This window comes from Anneissia japonica, unplaced genomic scaffold (genome assembly GCF_011630105.1).
Source record: "Anneissia japonica isolate Jap-2015-1 unplaced genomic scaffold, ASM1163010v1 scaffold993_len1110182_cov180, whole genome shotgun sequence".
Taxonomy (NCBI): domain Eukaryota; kingdom Metazoa; phylum Echinodermata; class Crinoidea; order Comatulida; family Comatulidae; genus Anneissia; species Anneissia japonica.
In genome coordinates, this window is record NW_022749760.1 from 813,545 (window position 1) to 832,592 (window position 19,048).

The window sequence follows — 19,048 nt, forward strand, 5'->3', positions numbered from 1 at the left end:
GTAGAAAGATATTTTGTTAGTGGAAAGATAGCAAAACAATAATACTTAGGCCTATGATAAACCGATTCACGAACTAAAATATATAGGGCCTAGGCATATTAAATTTTTCGTTTTCGCAACTCCTTCGGAGCTCCATATATTTGTTCGAAATAAACCGCGACCGAAACGAAGCGCGACCGAAACAAAGCGCGACCGAAACGAAGCGCGACCGAAATGATCGGCTACCGTTAGTTCTCCGTTTAGTAACTCCAGTTAGTTATCCGTTTAGTAACTCTGGTTAGTTCTCTGTTTAGTAACTCCAGTTCTCCGTTAGTAACTTCTGTCATTTCTCCGTTAGTAATTCCTGTTATTTTTCCGTCTGTTATTTTTAAGTTAGTAACTCCTGTTAGTTCTTGTGATACATTACGAAGTTACCCAACTGGACTATCTAGATTTGTAGTAACTCATTATAAGCTAAAAGGAAGCATACTTTTCAGAAAATGTGTTTTTGTTTGAAAATAATAAATGAAGGACAAACAGCACTTTTCAGACTAACAAATTCATTAAATCACAAGCTTTCGACCACGCAGTGGTCCTTCAGGTGAATGTGCAAATAGGATAAAAGAGTGGTCATATATACAGTAAGAACGAAAGGGTGGACGGTGACTGAGTATAAACAAAGGGATAATGAGTCTCAGATGAAACAAAAGATAGGAATAAACAGAAGCAGTCAATATGCAGGAACAGGCAATAGATTATACCCTATAGTGCGACAAAAAGCCTCTGTCTATGTTAAGTCCTAAATTAATGCAGTCAAGTTTAGTAGTATAATTTTGCTCTACAATTTCCCTTTCTAGATTATTCTTAAAATTACCATCTTTAAGAACTTTAACTTTAAGATTACAGTATTAATATTGTGGCCTGGAAAAGTGAAATGTTGAGCAACAGCTAGTTTCTGTGTGCGATTGTGCTTAATGTCAAATTTTGTGTCCATTAAGTCTTTGTCTTAACGTTTGACCTGTTTTACCTATGTAAACCGCTCGGGGCAGATATCACATGTAACGGCATATATGAGGTTGGATGATGTGCAGGTAATGGGTGCCTGTGATCTTGACAGTGTAGTTGTTAGGTCCTATGAGTGTGTCACTGGAATCAATGTGTCTACAGAGTTGGCATGTTTAGCATTACATGGGAATGTGCCAGGTTTATCATTATGGTTGAATTTGCTTCTGACTATCTGTTTTTTCAGGTTGGGTGGCTGTTTATGAGCGATAGTATGTTTATCGGGAAATATATCCTTTAAACTATCATCTTGCAGTAATGGTTGTAGGCTGTCAATGATCTGTTTTATAGGTCTGAGTGTTGGATGATAAGTTATAGTGAGAGGTATGCGGTCAGTAGGAGTCTTATCATTGTAGGAGAGCAAGTCTTTGCGTGGGATACGTTTGCGTGGGATACGTTTTGAAAATGATTAAACTACACCGTACTGAAAGAATAAAGGAATATATTTGTAATCCTTGAAATTGTGCGTATTATTATTTTTTTCCCAACTCTAACAAGCAAATATTAAGCATTAAATAGCTTAGAATAAATTCATCTGTTTTCTGGAGTTATGTATTAACCGTAAATAAAAAGTGACTGCCTCATCTATCCTTTCTCAAGCACTGAAGATAGTGCCAGTCATCACCGTAATAAGTACGGTAAAGTATGGCTCCGCAGCCTATCTGTCTTTGGCCCTTTTTCTTTTATGCTCGCTATTATAATTATGAACAATAACAGTGAGAATATATTCATTTCCTCATGTTTGCTTAATGTTTTTTTTTTTTTGTATAATTTTTTAAAAATAATTAACAGATCAATAAATATATTTTGTATTCTTTGAAGGTTCTACTGGACCTAACTACCTGATAGCGGTGTACATACTCTGTCTTTTTATAGTGGTGATGATTCTAATATCTGTCTTCATCCACAGGTATTATTTTTTTCATACTTAGCTATATTTTATTTAGTGCATTCTTTTTTTCTGTTATGACTGTATTAAATTCATTTTTGATTATATATATAAAATTACAGGCCTATAAAGGTAGCTATGTTATGTTAATACTTGATAACAATAATGGCTAATGACATTTTTTCAAAATATTTAAGGTACCATTCCAAAAACCACAAGAAAATGGAACATAGGCCTTCTACAAATATGATCATGACTGATTCTGATCTCTCAACTCACATTCAAACCAGAGGCATTACAGGTGACTCATGCTCCAAGTCCACAAATGTCGACTGTGCTTAATTCAGTTTTTGGCGCAGTACCAACAACAACGGACACACTAAATGATACCGTACAGAGTATGAAACAATCCCTCTGCATATTAGTGGTGTCGCAGACCAATTTGCGAGGGAAAATTATTTAACCAATGATAATATCAGAGATAACAACAACATCAAATGTAGCAAGTAATACAGAATATGAAATCCGTCTGCCAGCCAGTGGTGTTGACGAAGCTGTTGTAGTACGATCTTTGGAATCACCAAATAGAGATAATTCAGTTCATGATTATATCGAGGCTATACCAACAACACCAAATGTACGGAGTGATACAGAGTATGAAATTCCTCTACCAACCAGTGTCGTTGACGGAGCTGTTGTAGCACGATCTATGGAATCACCAAATAAAGATAATTCAGTTATGTTATATCGAGGTAATACCAACAGCACCAAATGTACCAATTGATACAGAATATGAAATCACTCTGCCAACCTGTGGTGTTGATAGAGCTGCTGCCGCATCCGAATGATGACTTAGTTGAAGATTAGAGATAATTCAGTTCACGATTATATCGAGATTATACCAACAACACCAAATGTACCAAGTGATACAGAGTAGGAAATTCCTATACCAACCAGTGTCGTTGACGGAGCTGTTGTAGCACGATCTTTGGAATCACCAAATAGAGATAATTCAGTTCACGATTATATCGAGATTATACCAACAACACCAAATGTACCAAGTGATACAGAGTAGGAAATTCCTCTACCAACCAGTGTCGTTGACGGAGCTGTTGTAGCACGATCTATGGAATCACAAAATAAAGATAATTCAGTTATGTTATATCGAGGTAATACCAACAGCACCAAATGTACCAATTGATACAGAATATGAAATCACTCTGCCAACCTGTGGTGTTGATAGAGCTGCTGCCGCATCCGAATGATAACTTAGTTGAAGATTATAATATCGAGGTTATACCAATAACTCCAAATGAACCAAGTGATACAGAGTATGAATTCAATCTGCCAACCAATGGTACTGATGGAGCTGAGGGTCTACTTTAATGAACACCATATATCGCTACAATATTTAAGGCTAACCTGAGATATAATGCATGTGTACAGACAATATTAGTATTATTATTGTATTAATTTCACTGTCTAGAAACATACAATATTTTATTTTACAATATCTCGAGATGCCAGTGACGAAGGTAGGCCCACCGATATTGACCCTGTGTTACAGTACACACTGATATTATAATATATCCATCTACACATTGGTATAAATGACATTTTGGTATTTAATAAACATATAACATACCATTTATCATAGTAGTAGTAGTAATAGTAGTAGTAGTTGCAGCAGCAGTAGTAGTGGTAGTGGTAGCGGTTGTGGTAGCGCTACAGGTGGCGTGGTAGTAGCAGAGCAGTAGACCTAGCAGTAGCAACAGCAGCAATAGTTAGTAGTGTCTGCAACAGCAGACGTAGCAGCATTTTCATGGTAAAGTCAAATTTTTTGGCCCTCATAATGCACAAATAACATATAAAAAACAAGGATGTGCTCTATATCACCTCTTATTCAAAGTACCGTACTGTATATTGAAGTAATTTTAAGTCAACGGCTAACGATCTGTTTCCACGTTACCTGCCTGAACGAAGTCAATTAATTAATTAATTAATTAATGTATGCACGATATTGCTTCTTTATTTTTTATTCATTTATTTAAGTTTAGTTTTAAGTAATCAACACATGTGTTTTATTAGGAACATAAAGAAGCTGAAAGATTGTTTTACGTATCAACATAATTTTTTGAATACTTATGACATAAATAACCCCGCATGTATGTTCTGTCTGCTGTATGGGGTTTGACCGATACCCCATACTTAGCTAGGGTGGCCAGCAGCCTGTTTCAGTATACTAGTAGTTTAATTTATGTTTTGATGGTCTTTTTATATATTGTTTATACTTATATATTTGTAACAAGGAAGACAATTTTCTTGAGTTTGTAATGACTTCCTAAATACAATACATTTCAGGCCCGTAGCCAGGGGGGTTTTTAGGGGTTCGCGCGAACCCCCCTTTTTCAGCGAACCCCCCTTTTGCCAGCGAACCCCCTTAGCCAGAAAACGATCCCCCGTTTCCAAAATAGTGCAATTTATTACAAAATGAGAGCATTTTTGGCACTGTTTATTTGTCGCTATCGATCGTACTTCGATCGTAGAAATCAAAACAAAGCTGCAGCCAGCTGAATGACATAACCAGCAACACTTCAAAATGAATATTAATGAGAGGTTTGTTGCCTAGGCTATTTGACCAATTGCGTGCTCCGGAGTTTATTTACTTACTTTGGCACGACGTCATCACAAAAGTTTGGGCGCTCGACATTTTTCATTTCTCTGGGATCGAGGACATGCGACACGCCAAAAATAGCCTAGATAGATGAAGCGCTGAGAAAGGATAACCGATTTTTTTGCTTCAAGGCCAGCAACGAAGAAAATTCACCCTTGTTTTCACCACATGCTCATGATACTGCCTGGCGGCGGGACCGGTGTACTTTTTCGGGCTAGGCCTAGGTCTAGCGTTGCTAGGTAGGGTAGGGTCGTAGCCTATTATTTGCGAACGATTTTATTATTTATTTTGTAATCGAGCTAGCATAGGCCAGGGCCTAGGCTAAATAATACTTGGTAATGTTTTACGTTCCGTCAGAATTAACTGACATTATTCGTCTCTTTTTATAGGCTAGGCCTAGCCTATAGGGCCTAGGCTAGGACTAGGTTTACAATCAGTTCAGTTGTATAATTGATTGATCAGTAAACATGCCCTCTTGATGAGTCTCGGACTGTTTTGTAATAGCCTAAAGTACTGCTCTACTGGGATCTAGGCTAAGGCTAGGCATAGGCTAGTAGCACGGTAGGATAGAAGCTTCCATTGATTAAATAAGCTATTTGTTTATTTAAAAAGCTGAAATGAACAACTCCGCCCTCCTATGTATCTGTCTCTTATACACATCTAGATGTGTATAAGAGACAGGGGTAATCAACACATGTGTTTTATTAGGAACATAAAGAAGCTGAAAGATTGTTTTACGTATCAACATAATTTTTTGAATACTTATGACATAAATAACCCCGCATGTATGTTCTGTCTGCTGTATGGGGTTTGACCGATACCCCATACTTAGCTAGGGTGGCCAGCAGCCTGTTTCAGTATACTAGTAGTTTAATTTATGTTTTGATGGTCTTTTTATATATTGTTTATACTTATATATTTGTAACAAGGGAGACAATTTTCTTGAGTTTGTAATGATTTCATAAATATAATACATTTGGATTCTATGAAGGAAAAACAATAGGTACGACACTAATCATTACATTCTTTAATTGACTCCATCTGTTGAGAAACGTTTTTCTCTTTACAATAAACTAATGCAACCTGTCTTTCCATGTCATATATTTCTGAATTTCACATTTCAGTATGTGCATTATATAAGTAAACAATAATACACAAATAGTCTTCTAGACTCAAGTTTTTCTTTTAAATCTCGACAGATAAGTAAAAAATATATTCCAATCGAGATTTAAACTTTTAGTCTTGTGTAGTCGAGAAATCGCCATAGAAGATAATTTCTGGATACCTTTTTTTTCGATCCATTCTTTATAATAAACGAGGAAATCTGCCACTCATAATCTAATCACTGTTAGCCATGGAAACTCTCTGAAGTTGCCATCAATGAGCGCATTATGAACAACTTTATTCAGGCCATATGGATATTGTTGGCACGGTTGTTGTAACTATTGTCAACAAATTTAACTGGAAGTAATGTTACTAATAAAACAGTCGAATAACTTAACTAAAGCTTTGTTCACACGATCAATTGATTAAGTGACGTTTGTTCCTCTTATGCGCAACTAGAATCTTTCAATGTAAATGCTGTTATTATACACTCTCTTTTTGCTTCTAAGTATTATTCAAAGTTTAATATTTTTTGACTGTTTCATATGGTATGGTAGTCTTACAGAATAAAATAGCCTACAATTATTTATCATGTGGGTAAATATTATAATTTTTATTTTCTAAAATTTAGTCTAAATTATATTAACGCAAATTTTGTTGCTAAACTGACCAATCGGCCATATTTGTTTTGGTCTCGGATAACTTAACGCTGATTAATAACGCACTCTGGTTACGTTACTTTTCGTTCATGTCAAGGAGCACGAACCACCACAGTCGAATGGAAAATAATACTCAACGAAATATCGTAGTCAACAAATGAACCAGTCGAATAAGCCCAATCCCCAGTAGTAACTCCTGAGGGCGCACTCCACCGTGTATGTCATTGGAATTCCTTGTCGATGTAGGCCTAACCTAGGCCTAGAGAGGTGAGAAGCACGTATCTTAAGATATTTGAAAGTAGATTTGCTCACATTATGCAAAGACAATATTTTATTGTTGATTAAAAATAATATTGCATGTCTATCTAGGCTGGCGCTAGGCCCTATGTTCTATTACTAGGCTAGGCCCACCCTAACTAACTAAGCATAACCTCTCGCCTAGCGTAGTACTTAGTAGGCCTAGCCTAGCGTACCTAGTAGGGCTAGGCTAGGCCTAGTCTAGCTCTAGGGTCCAACTAGGCCTAGTTAGGCTAGCCAGGCAAGAGGCCCTAGACCTACAAAGCTGGGCCTAGTAGGCCCTAGGCCTACTCCCTCTTTTATATAGGAGAGGCTCTATTCTAAAACTTGTAGTTGTACTGTACAGTACAAACAAACTCACTAGACCTAGACTCCGAGTCCTAGTCTTGTATTTTAGGTCTAAGCACAGGCCAGAGTTGACTCTAGCATAGATAGAGAGGTCTATAGATAGAGCCTATGTAGACCTAGCTAGTAGTAGTAGTAGGCCCTACAGTACCGCCTTCGTACCACTCGTGCAACATTTTCCGCGCGTGTTAACTTCGTTTTAGTTGCGTGGTAGTAGGATCATGGACCTGTTAAACAAATATACCACAAAAATGTTGATTGTTTTGATGGGTCTGATTAGCAGGAATGAACAATGTGTTAAACTACAGTAAATTAGTCAATTTGAGTAAAAATTTCAGACATGTATCCAAGATATTATCGAGCAAAATACGCTGTGTAGTATTTTATTTTAATTGTAATTTGTACATTATTAGTAAGTTCAATCTCAAGACCGTCACTATTCCTAACACACACTGGCCTACACTTGGGCCTTGATCGACCTGCTCATCATCAGGCCCTACCGACCCACGGACTCAGTCGTAAAAGTTTATTACCTTGTTGATGTTACTTAATCCTACTTATAAGCAAGTTAATTGGCCGAGCGGTTAAGTCAGGGGCACCGTAACCTTCAGCTCTAATATCGGCGCTGGTTCGAACAGCTCACTCGCCAATGGTTGCAGTGGTGGAACAAGTCTAAGTACTCGGATAAGGACTTTAAACCGTAGGCCCGGTGTACGCAATTGGCTTGTGTGCACTTTAAAGAACCCATTACATTATTCGAGAAAAGTAGGAGGTTACTCCGGTGTACTGGTCCATTAAGTCCCCTGTTGTTAATTGGATATGCCACGTAGGACAGTGATTAAGTTCGCTTATTGGCATATCCTTGGTGCTCGTGCCTAAAGAAATGAAATTATCCACAGGTATCCATATATGTCTACACAACTGCAATGTTAATTTTCCTACATTATGTTTGAAGAAAATTAGTGCTGTAGGCCGAGAGAAGGAGGCTTATCCTAGACCTACAACAATAGGCTACAGCAGAATGCAGTAGAGTCGAAAAGATGTGCATGGGAACATCAGAAAATAATTGGCTTTCGGCCAAAAGAATCTTCTTTATATGTATTAAGATCAACTTTGTTACCCTGTCGTTTACCTTGCGCTAACTCTACGCGTTGCTAACGCATGGCTACCGCGAGACTAACATTCCGCATTCACTATTAATGTCTATAGATACCGGTATACAATCCTGAAAAATTTCAAAAGGGTACAACAATTTATTACCAAGCTGCAAACATGCAAACATGCTATTTTTCTCCAAAAGTGAAAATTTCAAGTTGCGTTGTTTTGCCAAGGAACAGCCATTGAGTTGATTAAAGGTTAGTTCTGCATTAATTACTGAATGTAAGGGAATGATACCCATCACACTAATCCTCGGCAGTGTGTGGTAGAGTGGCCAGTTCCTTTCCACGCCGGCATTTTCCTCGCCAGTAGCGTCCAAGAACACAAGCGAAATGCACAGAGAAGGAAATGCAACCACAACCACAGTAGGCATATACACTTTTTTTTTTTATAAGAACACATTTTATAAGAACACTGAGGCTGAAATTGCTTAAAATTTAAGAACAAAATAAGAACAAATTGAGGCTGAGGTAAATTGTCCAATGCGATTTTTATTTTTAAAAACTAGAAAAACCAAAAAATATAATCTGTACCTTATGTGCTTAGGTGTGACTATGTAATACCCTCTATAATACAGTACAGGAGGTGTATACCTACTTGTCATTTGGGGAAGTTTTTTTCAGTGGCCTTTTTTTTTCAGGGCCAGTTTTTCCTGGGGCACTTTTACCTACATTCCAGTACAGTGTATACTGGTACAATAATACATTTGTATGTTTGAAAAGTGTGTAATAAAAGATCATAATACAGTAAGAACATTTTGAGCCTGACATTGGCCAAAAAATAAAAACACTGAGCCTGGGCAAAATTTTACATGTTCTTATAAAAAGAAAACGTGTATGTTAGCAGTGTTTATAAATCTTCTCTCTATTTGTTAACAGGAGCTTAGCTCAACAAACCATGGTGTTTTTTTTTGACATGTAATTTCACTTCTTATCTTGCAGGTTTTTATGATGTCTTTAGATCAGCACAAGGTGTACCATGAGAAGCAGCGATGGGAAATGTGTGCACTGCATGCTCTGAATAACATCTTTCAAGATGGAAAGGCATTCAATAAACAAAAACTAGATGAGATCTGTCAAAGGTATTCTTGTGTGATTACAAATCCCGAAATGATCCTTCTTAAGGCCCTGTTCACACTATCAAATTTTCTTACAACATTTTTTTTTGTCAAAGAAAATTTGATGATGTGGACAGAGCTTTAATACTAACATAATGTTTGTTGAAAAGGTCAAAGGTTTCTGTGACAATGACATGTGATTTGCCTGTACATCCTGTATGACAGGTTCTCAACTGTTTCACAACAGGCGAGCCAAAATTTTTCGTTGAATGAATTTGAAGGGCCAGGACAAGAGGTGTACAATAGTGCGTAGTGCCATTCTAGCGCCGCAGGTGTGAGCCGAGGGTGGCTTTGGAAGGGGGTCCACCCCTTTATGAATTAGAAATTTTTTTTAATAATAAGCCGCTAGATGCTCTTAGAGGGCATCTTGACCTACTGTAAGAAAGTTGTGTTTGGTATTATATTGGTTATATATCACTCAATGCGTCATTGGTAATACAGTATTTCTTCGCTGTTTGCTGCGATAGTTCTTCAAATTTGATTGATTAAAACGCTACTACAATATGTGGGGTAATATATAGGCCTAGTCGGGAAAACAGTATGCAAACTGGTTAGAAATCTAGGCCCAAGCCTAACAAAAAATTTATTTTCGGATTTTCCCCGCGGTCCGCATAACAGGCACTCATAACAGGCCACCTCTAGCCTGCGGGCCGCCAGCTGAGAACCCCTGCTGCATGTATTTAATATGGCATAATCATGTCCATATTATGGCCAAACCACAAATATTTAGGGTTCCCAAGTTGGAAGAAGTAATTTTCCGCAAGATCTGTTTAAACATGCTTTCCTAAGGCTACGGTCACACTAGAGTCTCAAGCCTGGCTTGACTCACCGCGGGTAAGATTTCAAGCCAGGCTCGAAATTCTGGGTCGGTCACACACTACCTGAATTGGATTGACCTCCAAATTAGGAAAGTCGAAACAGGAAGTTAGAGTGCCGCCACAATCAAAATACCGGCCCCGCGTGCGAATCTAGATGATCTAGGCTCAGATGTAATGGCGATGCTAGTTTTCGGATTGATAAGTGCATTTATAAATGACAACTGATGATTGCCGACGAGGAAATGTCAATCCCGGTCACGCCAGGGTCAATCCGGGTACTGAGCCGGGATCGAGATAGGTAGATTGAGATCGAGGTCACGCCAGGCGCGAGTCGATCCAGGTGCAGTCACATTACTAAAATCTCACCCGTGGTGAGTCAAGCCAGGCTTGAGACTCTAGTGTGACCGCAGCCTAAAGCACACCAAATTTTGTTTTGCTACTTATAGTGATCCCAATCAACATTGACTTCTGTATGATAAGTAATATAGTAAAAACATGCAGATCTAATTAATTTGCAGGGGATCAGTTAATTTCCCAAAGGGAGGCCATCCCGATTTCTGGGAACCCCACCCCCCAAGTTGCGGGATACTGTTGACAACCTGGTTATTTATCACAGATAGTTGTGGACAGAATTTGAAATTCTGTTATACAAAAATAATAGCAGGGTGTTATTATCTATGCGCAGAACAATAACTACCATTGTTAATGTAGGTATTGGCAAACTCATACCCATACCAACTCGTACCCATTTTGGTGAAACCATACCCACTCGCCCTTAACATTTGCAAACTCGTACCCATGTGTATTCGTACCTTTTTACTTTGTTGTAATAGTATATCAAAATCTAATATTGTTCGTACACAAAATATTAATAAAAACATAATAATTTTTTCAGATTGGCTCCAAGTACTCGCCCAAATCCTCACAAAAGCATGTTGGGGCTGGGGAATTATGACGTTAATGTAATAATGGCTGCGTTGCAACTGAAAGAATGTGAAGCTGTGTGGTGGGACAAGAGAAGGTAGGTAACAGGAAGCTTTTGATTTGCGATGATTAGATTGTAGAAGGTAATGACATCATGTTGGGTGAGTTGAGTGGCCGAGGAGTAAGGTACAGTAGGGACACCACTAACTACAGCCTTAACATTGGCGCTGGTTCCAGCCGTTCCTCATCCAGGGTTGGGTTGGTAGAACCAAGTCGCATAAGGATTTAAAACGGAGGTCCAGTGTGCATATCAGGCTCGTGTGCACTTGCATCTTTTGGAAGGGTAGGGGGTTACCCCGATGCTTTGGTCCATTTTAGCCCCTGTCATGGAATGATGTGAACATGTAGCTACTAGAAGTGCCTCTTTATGGCGGCTGAAGCGGTCACAAACCACTCCCATATGCCATTCAGCACAATGACGCTGCGATTTATGGGTTATTCTCCTAACTTTACCTTTTTATATGTTAATTACCATTGCTTGTCTGTAGTTGGCTGATTTTAAAACCAGCACTGACGTTAACAGAGTTCAAGTGCATGGGTCTTAATGTGCGTTTCTTCACATTACTGTGTACACATCAAACAAAATTTATATAAAATAAAATATGAACTACACATGACGCCAAATCAATCACAGATTACCGATTGTACATTCTTATTCTATGTTCTCAATCAAAATTTCCCTATTGTAAAGATCAAATATCAATATTTTGTGGTGTGAAGTCATCCCTAACATGTGATACATGCATGTCTAGTTCGGTTAGTGTAGGCGTACTCTATGTGGGACACTACCAGCACTATTTAACACCTGAGTCGTAAGTGATATTCGTACACCAGTGTTGTGAACATGTGTCCCTACCCAAGGTGCTTAGTTTTGTTAGGGTTGATATGTAGGTAACCTTTGGGTAATGTCTCTACCCTAGAATACATAGGTTAAGCCCCATCCAGACCACAGTACCATCAAGAAGTTTTATTATGACAAAACATAAGGCATGCCTAAATATGGTCATGATGACATCACATCATGACCATATATAGGCACATGATTTTATACTGTATGGACATACAACCGTTTGTTAATCTGGACAAAGCTATAGATTGCGGTTTGATTTTAATTATTTTTTGTGAAAATAATGGTATACTAACATTTTTGTTACTTAAATATGTAAATTTCATTATATCTTAAATCACTCATGAAGAAAACTGATCTTCATTACAAATCCAAATAATTATGTGTGTATGTTTAACATCATGGTAACATTATGGGTACTGTAAATCTTTGAATAAGCGCTGCACCAAACATGAGTTTTTTTGCTAAGCGCCGCTCTCGAATTTGCAAGGAAACATTTTGACAAACAGGTCACATTGTATACAGTGTAATGCATAATGACACAATGAAGACACAAGCTTTTCTTTTTAAATGTTCATTTACGATGATGTAGGACCTATGATAGGCCTACCGAACTACGGGAATATGTGCGATATGTAACATAGGAACGGACATGGAAAGCGCCACACCAATATTTTTTATAAACGCCGTTCTCAAATAAGCGCCGCTCTCGAATATATGTTTTACTGAAACCTCCAAAAAAGTTGCCGCAGAGCTTATTCAAGGATTTACGGTATGTTTAATATCACTTCATTTTAACTATATGGGAACGTACTGAGCATTTAGTACGATACCACATCAATTAGGGCAAAATATCATTCCTATCAATTTAACTTTAACTTTAATAACTTTATAAAATGCTTCATATATTTATTTTTTTTTGCTTACAGAAATCCCAGTGAATTAAATTTGCCGAACATCATTGGCTTCATAGTGAACACAACATCACCAATCCAATTCGGATACGTTGACTTACCTTTCAAACGCAAGCACTGGATAGCACTTCGCCAAGTTGACAACACTTACTACAACCTAGATTCAAAGCTATCAAAACCAGTTGTGATAGGCTCCCCAGAAGAGCTCCTAGATTACTTAAAGAACGGAATGAACTTAAAAAGTTGGGAACTCCTTCTTGTGGTCTCGCAACAAGTTTCTGAGACGAGGACTTGGTTGAAATCAAGTGATCAGTTATAGGATTACTGTTAAGACGGGCACTCCCTGCGGCCAATGTTTGTTCGCCGATACGATTATATGGACGCAACGCCACAATGCGCATACTACGGATCTTTTTTAATGACGATCCCATCAGACTGTCTTTCTAAAATCAGCAGATGGTGTCACGTCATCTAGTGCTCAACGGGAGCAGAGTTAGAATCGTCGAACAATCGTCGCATGACCGTCCTATGGCACAGTGCGTGTCTGGCTTTACGCATCGATTTTCGTATGCGCTGGGAGTTTTCGTCAGAGCTTGGAGTTTACTTGAGAACTTTGTATTCTGTTTTCATGGAAATTATTTATTTTTGTTATTGATAGGATGCGCGTATAAACGCGTATTATATTTATCAAAATGTATATGGGATACTTAATCATGAAAAGTAAAGTGGCGGATACTATTGTAGGGGCAGCAAAACAAGCACTCACCCTCCCAAACAGCAAACAGAAGTTCTTGAAATGGACAAAGCTCTAAAGTTTTCATGGGGCACAGCTTCTTGACTGCCCAAAATAGGAAGGGAATAGCCAACTTTCCCCCATCTGACCCTAGGTCCCACCCATATCGGGTCATAGGCTCATGATTGCTGTTCATGCCCTGGCAAACACTGAAGTCTGCTTGCTTTAGGACTGTTTTTTTTAACTTGATCGGGGATTTTTTTAGGATCAATATTATTTCTGTATTTCAACTACTTAATCATCGTGGTAGAATTTTATTGATACTGTATACTGTAAATTGTATACTGCTGTTGGATATATTCTTTGAATTGTAGTCAATTTTATTGGTCAATTCCACTTGGACCATGGTACAATATTTTCGCTACGACTTCCCTGCGCGTGCATATGCAGGGAAAAAATACTACCAAAGTTAGTATCGCAGGCCTAGCTACATTACATGAATTGTATGCAAACTGTAATTTTACCTGCTCAGATCAAAATGGCTAATGTAGATGCCATTACAATACCAGCCTACTATTACTAATTGTTAAACTGAGTAATTAGTATTAGAATATGGCAGTATTTTGTACAGAGAAGCCGTAATACTTTTACTCATAACTTTGGCAGTAGTAAGTCAATTCCAGTAAAATGATTAACTCATCATTTTACAGTGATGTGAAGAATATAAGTATATTAAAAATTCATTTTTTGGTCACAATGCTGGTTTTTGGGATGACAATGAGAACAATATAAGATATGACAACAGCACTTTAAAATATATGACAACCAACTATAAAATTTATTAGTTTTAGCTTTCATCCACACAGTTTATGATTATAGTAGTCTTTAAAGTACTGTTGTTCTTATATTATACAAAATATTGATTGACAGGGCAAAAGTACTATACAGTACTAGAATTATTGAACTATCTTTCAAACCTGCCTCATAGGAGTGATGGTTGAAGTTATTACACGCTTTTTAACCAATCAGATGCCTAGAATAACTATTAATTAGGTACTGTAATATCATTGGTCAATTCACCCTGGTAAGGGATGCGGTAGTTATTACTACTTTCATGCACATGCCAAGTTTATACATGCGTGGGAAAAAAAATTACTACCCAAAATCGACTACTGCACACCTGCCTACCTGAACTGCGTAATTTTACCTGCACAGATCAACATGGCTGATGTAGAGGAACGGTTTGTTGTTTAATATTTATGAGGTACAGTAAAAAATACAACATGCTTGTAAGCAGTGAATACCACTTCCCTCAGTGGAAATATAATACAGTTACTACAGTTACAAATTCAAAATTATAAACAAAAAATATTTTGTTATATTTTTTATTTTCTCTTGGGGGATGATCGCCCCTTCGCCACCCTTCAATCTACCGCAAAATTTAACTTTAAAAAAAAATGTACTAACAAACTTTTACAGACATGCATGTTTTAACATTTTATTAAAATGGGCAGTAAAATCACTGATAACTTTAACAAATACTTGCATATTAGTAACAAAGCAAGAAATGTGTTAAAAAATTAATCACAAGCAACTCTATATTTTATATATATTTGACCTCATTGTTGTTGATGTCGGTATTGCAAGGGATTTTGCTACATCGGAGGAAAATAAAGACTTAACATTGTTACAGAAAACAATAAAAGTTTAATATGTATTTATATTGAAAGTCCATATTTTGTTAATAGGTTTTTAGTACTGTATCACGATATAATTATAGACCTTATGTGAATATTAGGGAGCTCTCGTTTTGTGTCACGACGCGGCGCTAGATCATAATCACTCATGCGTGACCGTCCTACCTGGCGTCCTACGTTCTCTGCATACGTAGATTTGGCCAAATTGCGTTTCAGAAACTACTCGACGTTCTCGCATGCGCAGATGACTTTTAGTGACGTCATTACGTTCTACGTCCTACCGTCGTTGTGCAATCGGAAGCTTCTTATTGTGTCAAAACATATACAAGCTTCCCTCCAAATACTGACCACTTTTTGGACCGTGGTGTCCACGGTTTTTAACAGCTTTGGTCACTGAATAGAATAATAAAGATGAGATATTTGTTCATTTGGGACCTCAAAAATATGGTCTTTAACTGAGGGTTTTTGATTAGATGGAGACCAGTATTTTATAACAAAAATCAGCAACTACGTCTGTATGTATAGAGAATAGATGTCTATGTCAAAGCTGGCGGCAGTGTTTGACTGGGGGACCGTTTTCTCAACGGGGGAGGGGGAGTGCCCGATGTTTCAGACAAAAGAATAAGTAGGCATAGTTGGACGTCGCTCAAAATCTCAGAAGTGATCCAGGGGCGAAGCCATGAAAGTATGACAAAAATGTAAAAATTACATACAATTATGTTTTCTCTCCACTGGTGCCACCCCTGGTCTATATTAGAAACTTGGGAGTAAATGGATGTTGATTATCCATTTACCTTGATCTTCATAATAATAAGTGGCATTTTTAAAGTACTCCATATTAAATAGTCAGAACCTAGAACGTATGCTTGTCATCATATGGGCGAATGAATCAATAATAATAAAAGCAATAATATCTCGTTATTCAATGTGGCGCAAGTTGGGTCTGGTCGATGTCCACGATGCGAGTATAAATTGGCGGAACTAAGGTCCCGTCCAAGGAAGAAAGGTCCGTCAATTTGAGTACTTTGTAGATTTAATAAGCATTTTGTAGAATGAGGTCTTAGCTTAGTACTGTATAATTACCTTTTGTAGAAAAATCACAAATTCTTATAGAAATGTCCATTATGTTTACTGATAAACGTATTTGTTCACATGAAACAAACGCTCAAATCTAAAGTCTTGAAAATCTGAATGAAAGTATGGTTAAAAGCTAGTAGGGTTAGTGTGTATGTCAAGTGCGGAAACATTTTCGTTTCTTAACGTCCGATAGGAAATTATTAGGAAATAAGAAGGGTTATCATAGGATTCAGAGTCCCAAGAATGTTGCCTTTTGGACCCATGGCCTCGGATTTTGGCTGCACAACTAAACAACATTGACTCCTCTATTGCTTCCGTAGTAATTGAATAACCACATTGCCTCGTCATATTGAGTCACTTGACAATACTTTGTTGAATCAGTTCCTGCATATTGAGGAACACCGATGAATTGGTAACTTGCGAATTTGGTTCCTTGAATGAATTTACACACTCATTAAGTAGCACCGACAGTTTGTCCATAATTTCTTTTGGAGGAGACCGTAGTAAACCAGGATGAAGGCTGTCCCCTAAAAATATTTTCCTGCAAACGACCTGTAAGACAAATATAAGGAAATTATGTTAAATCACGCTTAAACTTTTCATTTTGTACGTAGACAAAGTGGGGAAAATGGCTTTGCCATCCCTCTGATACCTTTCGATGGTGCATGTATAGAGGTGTTACAGGTTTTGATTAACACACGAAGAACTGAAAAAATATAAATGTGTCAATGTTTAAGGTGTCGAGAAAAGTCTAATTACTTTGTACAAGAAGCTTGTAAGCATAATTGATGGAATACAAACCAGCATTGACATTGAATTAAAGGCTTGATAGGCATGGGTTGAAATTTATATAATTTAATTAAGCATAATTGTCATAATAGTTGAATCCTATCTTCAAACTTACTTGAAAGTTTGAATTTTTCCTGTGAGGCTTACATTTTCCTGTATGTTCGTCACATTCTGTTATGCAGTCGAAAAATCTACAAGACGTGGCTTCCGTTTCCTTTGTGCATTTTCTCTTCCTTATAAAACTTTCCACTGTCGATTTGTAGTAAGCCATATCCACATCAATCGCCTTTACCGTCAGATCATCCGTGATACCAAAATTTGGGTGTTTTATGTCGCAAAAGTAAAACGGCTCGTGAAAATCTACTTCGAAGTTTCGTAGCATTTGCATGAAATTCGATGCAAGTTGTGCTCGACGATCCCAAGTCCAATATTTTAGTGCCGATACTTCTTGCAGACCGGATGCTCCGGGGTTCAATGTCCATGGCGGCGGCGTATATTCCACAACGTACATGTGCCCACAAGTACCGAAAACATCTGGAAAATTTACCATGTTTCTATAGAATTGAAAAAAGATGTATTCTCTTTGTGAAGAAAGAGAACCAACGCTTACAATTTCCGCTTTTTTAGATTTGGACGTATTCCCAGTCCACAGTCGCTGGTAAATTTCGTCAAACGTTAGTTTATTCTTCGGCTGAACATACTTCGTTATCTGGTTGTTAAGTCTTATTCGCAACAAAGTGGAAATAGTGGTAAGTTTTTCATCAAATGCATAGTCTTTATCTAGGCTGATTCTGAGCTTTTTTAGGTCGTTGTTGAAGTTTTCAAGGTATGGTTCAAGAGCCTTGAGCATCACAACGCGTCCTTTCCACTTCATCTTTAGGGCTAGCTTACGATGTCTATAGTTGAAACAATCTCTGTACTGAAATTCCTCGTCAACACACAATGCATGGCATACATCACCATCTATGAGGCCATCATTGTAATGGTCACACTACAAAAAAGAGAAATATACTCAACTGTTTTAGTGAGTGCACATTTTAACAAACTTAAGCCACTTGATAATGCTAGAGCTTAGTTTTTAATACTGTATTAGGAATCACTTCAGAATCAGTGGCACTCGTCCAAGTGGTGCATATACTGGCAAAAGGAAAATCTTAACTGAATTTATTAATTTGAAAGGAATAATATGAAAAAAAAACTTAATTCTACAAATCATCTTAAATAAGGTTTAATGTAACCGTAAATTGTCGTTAATTATAACTAAACCTTTTTTTTTTTCACGCGGCTTTAACTAATTATCTATTCTCAAGGTAGGACTGGTGCATCTCAAAAAAACTTCATGAGTATGTAATGGCGCCGCCAGCGTCAGGCTTTAGGCTCTTAGTTTACATTGCTAGTTTTATCGTGTAAGCGTATTACTGGGTAAGCGAATGCCCTGCGTAAACTTCACTAAAGCGAATGATATGTTTGTTTTTTTTTTTGGGATATGTTTTTTTTTGGGGGGGGGGGGAAGGGGAAACCCGAGGGTCAAAAAATTCCCCTCTCCAGTGTATGTTTATTCCCCCCTCCTGTGTATGCTGTGTTAACGAATAGGTTTCTACCCTACCGATGCATCTTACCAATTTGTAAATCACATCCTTAGACCAGTCTTCGTCACAATATATAACGAACAACAATTTGTATAAGAGGAGTACAGAAAGTGCTCCAAGTATTAATTTGAGTAGGCTCTTTCTTGAGCAGAAGCATCCCATTCTACTTTGCTACTAGCAGGATGGGTAACATCAAGTGCGAGTACAACTCAACTGGCACAGTACATCGACTCTAGCATCAATAGCAGAATTACCATCCTTGACTGTAAACAAATGCAGTACCGGTAAGTCTTATAGCTGTCTCTTATCCACATCT

At 37.7% G+C, this 19,048-nt stretch overlaps 3 protein-coding genes across 7 annotated transcripts in view; 2 read left to right on the forward strand and 1 right to left on the reverse strand.

Annotated features, from left to right (window-relative positions):
* The window catches only part of LOC117121182 (receptor-type tyrosine-protein phosphatase kappa-like), a 16,969-nt gene extending 14,272 nt beyond the window's left edge, over positions 1-2,697 (forward strand). Inside the window, exons 9-10 of the mRNA XM_033266296.1 lie at positions 1,864-1,951; positions 2,128-2,697. Of these exons, the coding sequence (XP_033122187.1) occupies positions 1,864-1,951; positions 2,128-2,272 (233 nt within the window). The 3' untranslated portion in view covers positions 2,273-2,697. The remainder of the gene's footprint in view (positions 1-1,863; positions 1,952-2,127) is intronic.
* Positions 2,698-6,509: 3,812 nt separating this feature from the next.
* On the forward strand, positions 6,510-15,280 carry LOC117121163 (josephin-2-like). The gene is made up of 4 exons (XM_033266268.1): positions 6,510-6,634; positions 9,109-9,248; positions 10,998-11,123; positions 12,863-15,280. The coding sequence occupies exons 2-4, from the start codon at positions 9,115-9,117 to the stop codon at positions 13,164-13,166; spliced, it is 564 nt and encodes a 187-aa protein (XP_033122159.1). The 5' UTR covers positions 6,510-6,634; positions 9,109-9,114; the 3' UTR covers positions 13,167-15,280.
* Positions 14,389-19,048, reverse strand: part of LOC117121160 (divergent protein kinase domain 1C-like) — a 7,684-nt gene continuing 3,024 nt past the window's right edge. For 4 of the 5 annotated variants that reach the window (XM_033266260.1, XM_033266259.1, XM_033266257.1 and 1 more), the window contains 3 exons: positions 18,763-18,995; positions 17,259-18,134; positions 16,638-16,906 (listed from right to left, as the gene is read on the reverse strand). In XM_033266260.1, coding sequence (XP_033122151.1) covers positions 16,709-16,906; positions 17,259-18,134; positions 18,763-18,894 — 1,206 coding nt within the window. In that variant the 5' untranslated portion in view covers positions 18,895-18,995 and the 3' untranslated portion in view covers positions 16,638-16,708. Of the gene's footprint in view, positions 16,907-17,258; positions 18,135-18,762; positions 18,996-19,048 lie in introns of all 5 variants that reach the window. The other variant, XM_033266261.1, reaches the window with a different exon arrangement.